Source organism: Hemiscyllium ocellatum, chromosome 8 (genome assembly GCF_020745735.1).
Source record: "Hemiscyllium ocellatum isolate sHemOce1 chromosome 8, sHemOce1.pat.X.cur, whole genome shotgun sequence".
Taxonomy (NCBI): domain Eukaryota; kingdom Metazoa; phylum Chordata; class Chondrichthyes; order Orectolobiformes; family Hemiscylliidae; genus Hemiscyllium; species Hemiscyllium ocellatum.
This window is the reverse complement of record NC_083408.1, coordinates 111,890,672-111,905,720: the sequence shown is the minus strand read 5'-3', so window position 1 is coordinate 111,905,720 and position 15,049 is coordinate 111,890,672. Positions and strand designations below refer to the sequence as shown.

The 15,049-nt window shown below is 40.6% G+C and overlaps 1 protein-coding gene across 2 annotated transcripts in view; it reads left to right on the top strand.

Annotated features, from left to right (window-relative positions):
• The window catches only part of smek1 (SMEK homolog 1, suppressor of mek1 (Dictyostelium)), a 145,256-nt gene that overhangs the window by 57,808 nt on the left and 72,399 nt on the right, over nt 1-15,049 (top strand). For both annotated transcript variants that reach the window (XM_060829476.1, XM_060829475.1), the window contains exon 3: nt 12,487-12,585. In XM_060829476.1, the coding sequence (XP_060685459.1) occupies nt 12,487-12,585 (99 nt within the window). The remainder of the gene's footprint in view (nt 1-12,486; nt 12,586-15,049) is intronic.

Genomic DNA, 15,049 nt, shown 5'->3' with positions numbered 1-15,049 from the left:
TGAGAGGTGGTTGATGGAAAGTATTCAGCTTCGAGTCCGGTTACTAGTGGTGTGACACAAGGATCTGTTTTGGGACCACTGCTATTTGCTATTTGTCATTTGCTGTTTGTCACTTTAGGAAGAATAACAGGAAGGCAGAATACTGGGTCAATGGAAAGATTCTTGGTAGTGTGGATGTACAGAGGGATCTTGGAGTCCATGTACATAGATCCCTGAAAGTTGCCACCCAGGTTGATCGTGCTGTTAAGAAGTGTGTTAGGTAGAGGGATTGAGTTCCAGAGCTGCAATTATACAAAACGCTAGTGCGGCCACACTTGGAATATTGTGTACAGTTCTGGTCGCTATATTTTGGGAAGGATGTGGAAGCATTGGAAAAGGTGCAGAGGAGATTTACCAGGATGTTATCTGGTCTGGAGGGAAGGTCTTATGAAGAAAGACTGAGAGACTTTGGTCTGTTCTCAGTGGAAAGAAGGAGGCTAAGAGTGGATTTGGTAGAGACATACAAGATGATCAGAGGATTAGTTAGAGTGGATAGTGAGAGTCTTTTTATCCTAAGATGCTGACATCACTTTGTACGAGGGGGCATAACTACAAATTGAGGGGTGATAGATTTAAGACAGATGTCAGAGGCAGGTTCTTTATGCAGAGTGTGGTAAGGGCATGGAATGCCCTACCTGCCAACGTAGTTAACTCAGCCACATTAGGGAGATTTAAACAACCCTTGGATAAGCACATGGATGCTGATGAGATGTGTAGGGAGATGAGCTTAGAATAATTCACAGGTTGGCGCAACACTGAGGGCCAAAAGGGCCTGTTCTGCGCTGTATTGTTCTATGTTCTTAAACGTCTTCACCCAGAGTGTAGCGGATATATGGAATGCTCTGCCCCAGAAGGCAGTGGAGGCCAAGTCTCTGAATACTTTCAAGAAAGAGATGGATAGATCTCTTTGTGCAATCAAGGGTTGTGGGGATAAGGCAGGAACAGGATACTGATTGTGGATGATCAGCCATGATCATAATGAATGGTGGTGCTGACTCGCAGGGCTGAATGGCCTACTCTTGCACTTATTGTCTATTATAACATGGCTAATCTGATCATCCTCAATTCCACTTTTCTGCCTTTATCCCCAAAACCATTGATTCCCCTAATGATAAAAATCTCAGTCAACCTTGAAAATACTGAATGGCCTATCCCCTAAAGCCATCTGGTAAAGAATCCCACAAATGTACAACCCTTAGAGGAAATTTTTTCTCCACTCTGTCTTAAATGTGCAACTGCTTATTCTGAGAATCAGTCCTTGGTTCCTAAACTCTTCCATAAGGGGAAGCAATCTTTCTGCAAGTGTCCTATGAATTTTGTATGTTGTTTTATATTCCACAAGTACATGCCCAATCTATTTAACCTTTGCTTATTAAACAGTCCCTCCATATCTAGTATCAGCCTTCATTGAGCCTCCTCTGGAAGTCCTGAAATGCTTGTCTCTCTTCTCTTAAATCAGGGGCCCATAATTGTTCACAGCATTCCAACTGTGGTCTGACCAGTGCCTCGTATGGTTTTGCTAAAGCTCGCCTACTTTTATGCTTCATTCCCTTTGAAACAAAGGCCAACATTCCATTTGCCTTCCATATTTCTTGCTGAACTTGGGTGCTAGCGTTTTGTGATTCTGTGAATCTTTACTCCAGCGGGTCATTGATGCTCAGTCTTTAAGTGTCCTCAGGATGAATAGGTATAAAAGTATAAGAATGTCTCTTCTGTCAAGTCACTTTCTGAAACTTGCCTGTTTGATCAGGATTCTGGCGAAGTGCCTTAAAAGCTCTCGATGGTTTGTGTCACATTTTGTCTGAAAAAGGTCCAGTGCAGTGCCTTAGAATGTTTTAAAAGTACAATATAAACCCTACTGTTGGATCTAAAGTTCATTTGTTGCAAATCTTTGGATGAAAAAACTTGACCATTGTGCACTCCTATACACTATAGGAAGAAATGGGCTTTTTTTATTCACATGAGTTGTGGGCATAACTGCCAGTCCAAAATTTCTTGCTCATCCTTCGTTGTGCTTGGAGGTGATGGTGAGCTGCTTTCTTGAGTTGCTACAGTTCATGGTCTATAGATAGACTCACAATGCCATTAGAGAGGGAATTCCAACAATTTTGACCCAATAACACTGAAGCAATGGCAATATATTTCTAAGTCAGGAAGGTACGTGGCATGGGAGAGAACATAGTGCAGTTCCCAAGTGTGTGCTCCCCTTGCCCTTCCAGATGGAGATGGTTGTGGATTAGTAAGTTGTGCTCTAAGGATATTTGTGAATTTAGGTCCATCCTGTAGATGATACACATTGTTGCTGTTGAATGTTTAGGTTGAAGGTGTTTGTAGATGTGGTGCCAATAAAGCCAGCTGCTCTTGAATGGTGTCATGCCTTTACAGTGTTGTTAGAGCTGCACTCATCCAAGCAAGTGAGAAGTAATCCATCATACTTCTAACTTGTGCCTTGAAGATGGTGGACAGGCTTCGGAGAGTAAGGAGGTAAGTTAATGATGTGAATAATGGTGTTTATTGTCATTGAATGAGGAGGAGTGATGGTTAGATTGCTTTTGTTGAAAATGGTTATTGCCTAGCTTTTGTGTGGTACAAATGTTACTTGCCACTTGTCAGCCCAAACTTGGATATTGTCCCAGTCTTTCTGCATTTGGTCATAGTCTGTTTTACTATCTGAGGAATCCCATATGATGCTGAACGTTGTGAAATCAGCAGGAAACATTCCCATTTTTGACCTTATGTTGGAGGGAAAGTCATTGATGAATCAACAAAGGTGTCCGTTGGCACTAAACTGGTTGGTATAAAAATAATTACTCCAAGGAGTTCCTGCAGAGATGACCTGGACCTGCAATGATCAATAAAAACAACTCTCTTCCTTTGTGCATGGTATGACTCCAACCTGCAGCAAGTCTTTCCTCCAATTCCCATGAACTTCAGGCTTCTTGATGCCATACTCAATCAGAATGCAGCCTTGATGTCAAGGGCAGTCACTCACCTTACCTCTTGAATTCAGTTCTGCTGTCCATGTTTAAACCAAGGCTGTAAGGTCATGAGCTGAGTGATCTAGCAGAACCTAAATTGAGTCATCGCTGAGCAGGTGCTGATTTATAGCACCGCTGATTACTCCTTCCAAGATAATTGAGAGTAAACTGCTGGGACAGTAATTAGTTGGATTAGATTTGTCATTTGTCTTTGTTTATCATTGTCAGGTAGATGCCAGTATTGTAACTCTACTGGAACATCTTGGCTCTGAGTATGGCAAGTTCAGGGGCACAAGTCTTCAGTAATACTACCAGGGCATTTTCAGGGCCAGTAGCCTTTGTGTTATCTAATGCCTCCTAATACAATTATTTATGGAGTGAATTGAATTGGCTGAAGACTTTCCTCTGCTTGATGTTATCTCAGATGATAGTGATGGAAATTAGGGGATTCCAGACCATCAGGTGAAACTTCCAACCTAATGTTTAATTGTGAACATCGCATAGATAACAAATAACAGTAATCAATCTACAGACATTGGATGTAAAATCTGCACTTAAAGTTAGGTTTGAATAGAGACTCAAACTCTAGTGCAGTTGGAGTGGGAGGGAGAAGTTCCAGTTGTTGCGGTCCACATTGGCTTTAACAATGTAGGCAAGGTTAGGAAGGAGGATTTGTTTGGGGATTATCAAGGCACGAGGAAGGAAATTGAAGAATAGGTCCTCGAGGGTCATAATCTCTGGATTACTGCCCGAGCCACATGCTAATTGGCATAGGGAGAAGAAAATTAGTGAAGTAAACACATGGCTAAGAGATTGGTGTGGGAAAGAGGGATTCGATTTTATGGAAGGGGTGGGGTGGATCTGTACCAATGGTTCAGATAGAGACCATCCCAATCTAGAACCAGTGTTCTAGCGAAGAGGATACATAGGGTGGTCACCAGGACTTTAAACTTGAATTGGGAGGAAGGGAAAGGGAAAGCGGCAGGGAGTATGGAGTCAAGTAGAAAGATAAGCAGCAGGTTAGCAAGTGTACAGGGTTTAAGTTCAAGGCAGACTAGGAATAAAGCAAGAAAGAAGGATAATTTAGGACATATTACAAGAGATATTGGAAATCATGAGGATAAGAAAATTAGCATTAAGGCGCTTTATCTGAATGCTCGTAGTATTTGTAACAAAGTAGATGAATTAATGGCACAAATCATTGTTAATGATTATGGTGTGGTGGGCATCACAGCAGGGGGTTCAGGACTAGCATTTGAACATCTAAGAGTTTACAACTTATCAAAAAGATGGAGGTGGGCAGAGAGGGGGCAGGGGTTGCCTTGTTAGTTAAGAATGAAATTAAATCTATGGCACTGAATGATTTAGGGTCAGATGATGTGGAGTCTGTGGGTGGAGTTCAGGAACCACAAAGGCAAAAAAAACCATAATGGGAGTTTTGTACAGACCCTCAAACTGTGGTCAGGACCAGGGGCACAAAATGTACCAGGAAATAGATAGGGTATGTCAGAAAGGCAAGGTCTTTCAGTGATCGTGTGGGACTTGAATATGCATGTAGACTGGGTGAATAATGTTGTCGATGAATCCAAAGAAAGGGAATTCATGGAATGCTTACAGGATGCCTTTTTGGAACAGCTTGTGATGAAGCCCACAAGGGTGCAGGCTATTCTGGACTTAGTGCTATGTAATGAGCCAGACTTTATAAAAGATCTTAAAGTAAGGAGGCAGTGATTATAATATGGTAGAGTTAACTCGGCAGTTTGAAAGAGAGAAGGCAAAATTGGATTAAATAAAAGTAATTACGGGGGCATGAGAGAGGAACTGATGAAAATCGACTGGAAGCAGAGCCTAGCGGAGAAGACTGTAGAGCAACAATGGCAGGAGTTTTTGGGTGTAATTGAGGACACAGTACAAAGGTTCATCCCAAAGAAAAGAAAGATTATCCGGAGAGGGATTAGACAGCCATAGCTGACAAAGTAAGTCAAGAAATGTATTAAAAAAAAAGAGAGAGCCGATAAAATGGCCAAGAGCACTGGGAATCAGAAGATTGGGAAGAATACAAAACAAACAGAGGATAAGAAAGGAGAGGATCAAGTATGAAGGTAAAAACAATGACTGCAGATGCTGGAAACTAGATTCTAGATTAGTGGTGCTGGAAGAGCACAGCAGTTCAGGCAGCATCCAAGAAGCAGTAAAATCAACGTTTCGGGCAAACGCAGATGAAGGGCTTTTGCCCAAAACGTCGATTTTACTGCTTCTCGGACTGTTGTGCTCTTCCAGCACCACTAATCCAGAATCAAGTATGAAGATAGGCTGGCCAGTAATATTAGAAATGATAGTAAAAGTTTATTTCAATACATAAGAAAGAAACAGGCAAAAGTAGACTTTGGACCACTCCAAATTGATGCAGGAAGGCTAGTGCCAGGAGATCAGGAAATAGCTGAAGGACTTAAGTACTGTACTTTGCGTGAGTCTTCTCTGTGTAAGACATGAGTAATATCCTACCAATTTAAGGAGAGTCGGGGGCAGAGTTGAGTATGGTAGCCATTACAAAGAGAGAGCTGGAAAAGCAAAAAGGTCTAAAAATTGATAAATCTCCTATCCCCATGGGCTACATCCGAGAGTTCTGAGGGAGGTGGCTGAGGAAATAGCAAAGGCTTTGGTTGTGATCTTTCAAAAGCCACTAGAGTCAGAGAAAGTCTCAGATAATTGGAAAATCACTGTTGTAATCCCCTTGTGCCAAAAAGGATCAAGACAAGTTGGAAAATTATAGAGTGATTAGCCTAACCTCAGTTATTGGTAAAATTCTAGAACCCATCATTAAGGATGAAATTTCTAAATTCTTGGAAGTGCAAGGTTTTTAGATTAGATTAGATTAGATTACTTACAATGTGGAAACAGGCCCTTCGGCCCAACAAGTCCACACCGACCCGCCGAAGCACAACCCACCCATACCCCTTACCTAACACTACGGGCAATTTAGCATGGCCAATTCACCTGATCCACACATCTTTGGACTGTGGGAGGAAACCAGAGCACCCGGAGGAAACCCACGCAGACACGGGGAGAACGTGCAAACTCCACACAGTCAGTCGCCTGAGGCGGGAATTGAATCCAGGTCCCTGGCGCTGTGAGGCAGCAGTGCTAACCACTGTGCCACCGTGCTGGATTATAACAAGTCAGCATGGATTTAATAAAGGGCGATCGTGCCTGACAAACCTGTTAGAATTCTTTGAAGAGGTAACAAGTAGGTTAGACGAGGGAAACCCATTGGGTGTTCTCTATCTTGACTTCCAAAAGGTACTTTGACTTTGATAAGGTACCTCACGGGAGCCTGCTGAGTAAGGTGAGGGCCCTTGGTATTTAAGGTGAGCTGCTGGCATAGATTGAAGATTGGCTCTCTGACAGAAGGCAAAGAGTTGGGATAAAAGGTTCTTTTTCAGAATGGCAGCCGGTGGCAAGTGGTGTCCTGCAGAGTTCAGTGTTGGGGCCGCAGCTGTTCACTTTATATGTTAATGATCTGGATAAGGGACTGGGGGCATTCTGGTGAAGTTTGCCGATGATACAAAGTTAGATGGACAGGTAGGTAGTACTGAGGAAGTGGGGAGGCTGCACAAAGATGTAGACAGTTTAGAAGAGTGGTCCAGGAAATGGCTGCTGAAATTCAATGTGAGCAAATGCAAGGTCTTGCACTTTAACAAAAAAGAATACAGGCACTGTCTAATTTCTAAATGGTGAGAAAATTCATAAAACCAAAGTACAAAGGGATCTGGGAGTGCTAATGATTCTCCTGGTCAAGGTTAACCTGCAGGTTGAGTCCTTGTTTAAGTAAGCAAATATAATGTTGACATTTATCTCAAGAGGGTTGGAATATAAAAGCAGTGATGTGCTGCTGAGATTTTATAAAGCTTTATTTAGGCCCCATTTAGAATACTGTGTCCAGTATTGGGCCCCACACCTCAGGAAGGACATACTGGCACTGGAGTGTGTCCAGCGGAGATTCACACGGATGATCCCTGGAATGGGAGGCCTAATATATGATGAACGGCTAAGGATCCTGGGATTGTATTCACTAGAATTCAGAAGGTTGAGGGAGATCTGATAGAAACTTAAAAGATAATGCATGGCTTAGAAAGGGTGGACGCTGGGAATTTGTTTCTGTTAAGCGGGGAGACTAAGACATGTGGGCATGGCCTTAGAATTAGATGGGTCAATTTAGAACAGAAATGAGGAGACATTGCTTCACCTAGAGAGTGGTGGTCCTGTGGAATTCATTGCCATGGAACGCAGTGGAGTCCAGGTTGTCCAATGTTTTCAAGGCAGAGATTGACAAATTCTTGATTTCACAAGGAATTAAGGGATACGGGGAGAGTGCAAGTAAGTGGAGTTGAAATGCCCATCAGCCGTGATTAAATGACGGACTGGACCTGAATGGCTGAATGGCCTTACTTCCATTCTTATATCTTATGGTCTTAATTGCGATTATCAATTAAATATAATTTAATGTGATTGTGCATAATATTTAAATAGGGACAGAAATGTATTTATGCTGTTGAACTCTAAGTATAAAGGATGTGGTTCACACCCTACCACAACAATGGTGAAACTGAAAACATTTTGTCGAATCTATATGATTACACAAGGTAAGGTGAAGGAACATAAATACTGTTGGTTTATTGTTGAGGTCTAGCTGGTATTCTGCGCTCAGGTCCTTCAGCCAAGAAAACCCTTCCTGTATTATATGCTGCATGTTGATTCTCAATGTTTATTGAGTATCTTAGCAACTCAGTTTAAAACGACATTTGCCAGTGCGCTGAATGGAGTTTTGCTTACATTTTCCCACATGTATCCCCACTCATCATCATCACCAATAAAAATGAAGTGCTTTTAGTCAGTGGCTTGATTAGTGATTGTTGCGTTGCCAGATTTTTCAAACGTGAAATGTCGGTTTGATTTTTATTTAAGTACTGGTTTTGAGTTTTTAATCACCGTGCAGCGCAAGTGTATTTTTTCTGTCCTGCTTCAAAATATTTAGAGGACAAGCGTAACGAGGAGGTTGCTATGGATACTGCAGGGCAATTCTGAGAGTGAGTGCACAGCTGTTTTGATGTATTTTTAAACTGGTGGCTGGGGGTTTTGATCAAATTACTGACTCCATTACACAGAACAAATTACATGTTCCTTATATGATAACAAGCGTGCATTATTGTGTCTGATATTGCTGTACTAAATGTTTTACTATCATGTACTGTTTATGAAAAATAGATAACCGTTAATTTTAGATACATCCAGTAATTCAAATAATTGCTCACCTGTGTAGAATTTTGAATTTCGGTACTCTGATATATCAATTTAAACTAGTAGTAGAAGACTAAATGCCTTAATCAAGGAAATAACTATTATGAAATTTTACAACACCTTTACTGTATCATGTAGGAACTACTGCTGTTTGTCAATTGCTATTTCACTTTGGGAAGAATAACAGGAAAGCAGAGTACTGGGTCAATGGAAAGATTCTTGATAGTGTGGATGTACAGAGGGATCTTGGAGTCCATGTACATAGATACCTGAAAGTTGCCACCCAGGTTGATCGTGCTGTTCAGAAGGCGTACGGTATGTTAGGTTTCATTGGTAGAGAGATTGAGTTCCAGAGCCGCAATGTTATGCTGCAACTATACAAAATCCTAGTGCGGCCACACTTGGAATATTGTGTACAGTTCTGGTTGCCATATTTTGGGAAGGATGTGGAAGCATTGGAAAAGGTGCAGAGGAGATTTACCAGGATGTTGTCTGGTCTGGAGGGAAGGTCTTGTGAGGAAAGGCTGAGAGACTTTGGTCTGTTCTCATTGGAAAGAAGGAGGCTAAGAGTGGATTTGGTAGAGACATACAAGATGATCAGAGAATTAGAGTGGACAGTGAGAGTCTTTTTATCCTAAAATGCTAACGTCACTTTGTACGAGGGGGCATAACTACAAATTGCGGGGTGATAGACTTAAGACAGATGTCAGAGGCAGGTTCTTTATGCAGAGTGTGGTAAGGGCATGGAATGCCCTACCTGCCAACATAGTTAACTCAGCCACGTTAGGGAGATTTAAACAATCCTTGGATAAGCACATGGATGATGATGAGATAGTGTAGGGGAATGAGCTTAAAATAATTCACAGGTCGGTGCAACACTGAGGGCCTAAGGGTGTTTCTGCGGTTTTGTTCTATGTTCCACGTACAAGCCATTAGTCATTTTTTAAACTTGGAGTTAGTTGCAGTTCTGTTTAGCTGTCAGAAAACTTGTAGTTTACTGTGTATTAATTAAATCAACATTTTTGTTACTTGTAACATTTATTACCTGCAACCTTTGTATTGGAATATTAATTTCAAAGTATCATCTCCCACAAATGCATGATTTTTATTTTCTTAAATATTGCTACTGGTATTCAGTCATTTTTTTCCCATGGTTAGTGAGCTATCATGATGAAAAATTCATATTTTATATTGGAGACTGAAAAGGTGCCTAGGTAGGTCATACATTTGGTTTTGATGGACAGTGTCAGATGCATTGCTGAGAAAAGATGATAAGTAAGGAGTAATGCTGCAGAATAGGCTAGGAATGTCAAAGTTAGAGCAAGATAAAATGCCTGGAAAATGAATGGAAGTTTAAGATGTTGAGACTTTTGGCTCTTTCACAAATCTGTTTTGAATCATTTACTATATCTCGCCTGATGGACAGGTAAACCTTTAATTTCTTTCGCCACTTTTGATTGAAGTTATATTCAGCATATTATTGCTGTGTAATTATTGGCACAAGTCCTTCCATACTTAACACTCTCTTTTTTAAATGGCAGAAAATTATATTGCACACTCAAGTTGGAAATTGTGCACACTCAATTTGTGTTTTGTTCCACTTGTCACCTCAGACAAAAAAAAGTGTTGCCTGACAAAATAACTTTATTCAGACTTATTCACTGGAAATTATTTATTTTAATCCTTGGATAATTTTGATCATTTTGTAAGAGGAATTGCCTTAAAGCTAGATCTGGCAGGCATTCAACAGTTTTATTCACTTGTGGCAATAATGTCATCCCGTTCTCCCTCCCCTCCTCAGTCAAAGCAAAACGCTCAGGGACACAGTATAGTTTTACCTCCTTCATCTTTATTCCTGGCCCTGGAGGGAGAGAGAACGATTGTCCATGTGTACAGGGACATGACTTCACAGTCTTCTCTGGCATAGCAGTTTCTTTATGAATTATTTAGGGAGGAACATCCAGATAAGGCAACATATATATTGATTGGGTGACCGTTACAATCAGCGAGTGTCAATAGCAAAGATTAAGCCATCTGTTGTTACACAATTAATGTTCTTAACTTTAACTGGCTTCACATAATGAATACTTTTCACCTTGGTAAACTGACCTTACATACTGAATGCTTCCAATATTGTTAAATGGCTCTATATAATGATTGCTTTTCCACCTTGTTAACCCATTACCCTTGCCTCCAGCACCCCAATGTTAACTGCAAGTTCTTCCCAATCTGAGTCATGCTCAACTGAATCTCTTTGTTTCACAAAACTCTGAACTTAACTCTTTCCCTACCTGCTTATACCCTATACACATTCTCATTAAAGTATAGAATTTTTTTATCACTCTGTCAGGTTTGCTGATGGTTTTGCAATCTGTGTATTGTTCACATTTATTCCACTGAAGAAGTTGACATATAATAAAGAAATTGTTTAAGAAGGGTGGTAAGGGCAAGCCAGGGAACTATAGACCAGTGAGCCTGACAAGCTGTTGGAAGGAATCCTGAGGGAGAGGATGTACACAATTGGAAAGGCAAGGACAGATTAGGGATAGTCAACATAGCTTTGCTTTGTGCATGGGAAATCATGTCTCACAAACTTGACTGAGTTTTTTGAAGCAGTAACAAAGAGGATTGATGAGGGCAGAGTGGTAGATGTGATCTATATGGACTTCAATGAGGCATTCGGCAAGGTTTCCCATGGGAGACTGATTAGCAAGGTTAGGTCTCACGGAATACAGGGAAAACTAGCCATTTGGATACAGAACTGGCTCAAAAGTAGAAGACAGAGGGTGGTAATGGAGTGTTGTTTTTCAGACTGGAGGCCTGTGACCAGTGGTGTGCCACAAGGGTCGATGCTGGGTCCTCTACTTTCTGTCATTTACATAAGTGATTTGGATGTGAGCATAAGAGGTATAGTTAGTAAATTTGCAGATGACACCAAACTTGGAGGTATAGTGGACAGCGAAGAGGGTTACCTCAGATTACAACAGGATCTAGACCAGATTGGCCAATGGGCTGAGAAGTGGCAGATGGAGTTTAATTCAGATAAATGCGGGGTGCTGCATTTTGGGAATGCAAATCTTAGCAAGACTTAAACACTTAATGGTAAGGTCCGAGGGAATTTTGCTGAACAAAGAGACCTTGGAGTGCAGGTTCATAGCTCCTTGAAAGTGGATTCGCAGGTAGATAGGATAGTGAAGAAGACTTTTGGTATGCTTTCCTTTATCAGTCAGAGTATTGAGTACAGGAGTTGGGAGGTCATGTTGCGGCTGTAGAGGACATTCTTTAAGCCACTGTTGGAATATTGCATGCAATTCTGGTCTCCTCCTTATCTGAAAGATGTTGTGTAATTTGAAAGGGTTCAGAAAAAATTTACAAGGATGTAGCCAGGGTTAGCGGATTTGAGCTATTAGGGAGAGGCTGAACAGGCTGGGGCTGTTTCTCATGGAGTGTCGGAGGCTGAGGGGTGACCCTATAGAAGTTTAAAAAATTGAGGGGCATGGATAGGGTAAGTAGGCAAAGTCTTTTCTCTGGGGTTGGGGAGTCCAGAACTAGAGAGCATAGGTTTAGAGTGACAGAGGAAAGAATATAAAAGAGACCTGCGGGGCAACTTTTTCACACAGTGTGGTACGTGTATGGAATGAGCTGCCAGAGGAAGTGGTGGAGGCTAGTACAATTGTAACATTTAAGAGGCATTTTCATGGGTATATGAATAGGAAGGGTTTTGAGGTATATGAGCCTGGTGCTGGCAGGTTGGACTAGATTGGGTTGGGATACCTGGTCGTCATGGACGGATTGGACCAAAGGGTCTGTTTCCATGCTGTACATCTCTATGACTCTATGATGCACGTTGATCAGTGACCCAAGAATCAACCTCTCCTTAACCCTAACCCTGTTGGGTTAACTGTAGGGAAGTTATCTGAAAGAGCAGAGGTAATACTGCCTTCTGTATTTGGCAGATATTTGACATAACTTTATTTCCTACAAGAATTTTGTATCCTTTGACATTTGTAGTACTGTAGTGCCACTGTTTCCCTCAACAGTGTTTTAGATTACTTCTTTGTAAATACCATCATGCCAATTTTGATGTTCATGAGCAGCCAAGCAGCACAATGGTACTGATTCTATTAATGTATCTACACTTCTTATTGATTTTCTACTTTACATCTTTTAGGATACACTGATTGTGTGGTCTGAGGCAGAAAATTATGACTTGGCCCTCAGTTTTCAAGAAAAAGCAGGCTGCGATGAAATATGGGAAAAGATATGCCAGGTGAGTATTACAAAACAACAATTACAATTATATAGTATTATTCAATGTGAACCACTTCAAATTTTAAGTCTGAATTTTTCAATGACTGGGTTTATTCTTAAAATGTATTTTACTGAGCTGAATTGAAAGGGGTGATGGTTTAATGAAATAAAACTGGTCTGGGAATGTGAGGTTTGAGTATAAATAAAACCAGAACATGTAAAAGTAGTTCACTTTGCCACTGAATCTGCTTCACCATTCATTGATAATCCTCAACTTCACTTTTCTGCCTTGGTCCCTTGACCCTTGATTCTCTTCCTTATTAAAAATCTGTCTGAATATATTTAATGATCCAACTTCCATATTCCTCTGTAATTAAGGATTCCACACACATCCTACTCTCATCCTCAATTCTCACTATTGCAATTCACGAATTTGAATTCAGAAAGTCTGGGAATGTGTAAAGTAACAGCAGAAGATGACAAGATAGACTGCTAGGCTGTCATTTAGAGTGGTGCGGGAAAAGCACAGCAGGTCAGGCAGCATCCGAGGAGCAGGAAAATCGACATTTCGGGCAAAAGCCCTTCCTGATGAAAGGATTTAAAACAATATGCCAGTGATTGATGCGTGCACCAGTATGCAGTCAAGTCCACATGTTCCTCCGGTCCCACCCAATGTAGGTAACTCTTCCTTCCGAATGTAGCAAGAGTGGACGTTAAAATACTGCCCTGCCAGTGTTGCACAAACACTAAGCTGTTTAAAAATAGCCCAAATTAATATTTTTTTGGGGCCTGCTACTTCATTCCTTCAGTTGTTTTTAAACACTTTGGCTTTTAGTATAGCAGGTTTTTTTTTAATCAGTAAAATTTGTATTTAAACATCGAAGTTGAAATGTCATTGTGATATTTTTGTAATGCCAATGTGCCTTCTCCATTACTACTTGTTTTTTTTCCATTTATTGACATCATCACTAAGCACATTGATATAAATATTAATCTTTCAGTCATATTTTAAGCATAACACGTTTGTCCCATATTTAGGTATTGATTGTGGGAAATCATTAATATTGGCGACCAAGCTATCTCTTTTCAGGCAACTTGTTTTTGTCCAGTGTCTGTGACTTTATTTTGCTAAATGTGCTATTTCTAAAGGTCACTGGTGTTGATTGCTGCTGAAAATAAAAAATCTAGTTCTCACTATTAGTGCTGACTTCCTGCTTGATGTTTAATAACATTGCGGTTTCTATGCAAGATTTTCTTTTGAACTGCTTCCAAAACGAGTTTGAAGTTTATTAATAAATCACTTAGTTGTAGATTTTAGCTTCCATGACTTTATTTTAAAAGTGGTGTTTTGCATTGTGTGATATGAATACTGTAATGACTCACTAAAAGGGGACACCCCATTTCCTTTCACTCCAAACGTATATTCTGCTTTCAAGATTGTTTTTGCTAGACCGTTCATGACCAAACAACCCTCTAAGTTTTAGCAGTAACTGAAACAACCATTATTTATAAGGTACCTTTAAGGTATCTAAACATTCTAAAGTGCTTGATGGAAGAGTCAGTAGGCAAACTATGACATCATATAAGGAAGTATTAGATATCTAATACTTCCTTGGCATCGCAAGTGCATATCTTAATACTTTTTCAATATTATGACAGTTTCTGCCTGTACCACCCTTACAGACAGTGAGTTCCAGATTCCCACTATCCTTCGGGTGAAAAAACTTTCTTCTTACTAATCTCCTGCCTCTTTCTCTAAATCTATGGCCCTTGGTGACTGATCCTTCCACAATGGGCAAAAGTTTCCTCGTGGCTAAGCCCTTCGTAACTTTATATATCTCAATGATATACACTCCCCTCCCCCACCCCCCAAAAAACTTTCACTTTTGCAATTTAAAGTGATGCCAACAACACTGATTCAATTCCTGCACCAACTGAAGTTACCATGAGAGACTCCTTCTCAAGGTCTCCCCTCACCTGTGGTGTGGTGACCATTTGGTTAAGTCATCACCAGTTCTCTCCCTATGCTGGCCAAGCAACTCTTTTACTTATGGCTTAAATAACTTTATATGGTTCCAGCAATTGCAGCACAATTAAAATTACGACAAAAACATAAAAAGTAGAGAAAGGAGGAGGCAATTCAGCTCATCATGTCTGCTCACCCGTTCAGTCTGATCATGGCTGATCTCATCTCAGCCTCCACTCCATTTTCCTGCCAGCTCTCATAATACTAATATTAATTACTCATAAACCCAATACTAATTAAAAATCCGAGGTAGTGAATTCCTCGGATTCAAGACCCTTTTGAGAGAAGTAATTCCTTACCTCTGTTTTCAATCTGCTACCACTTATCCTAAAACTATGACCTCTTGTTCTAGCTTGCCCCATAAGGGGAAACATCCACTGTATCTACTTTGTTAATCCCCTTCAGCATCTTATTTACCTCAGTTTGATCTCCTTGCATTTTTCCACACTGCAGAGAG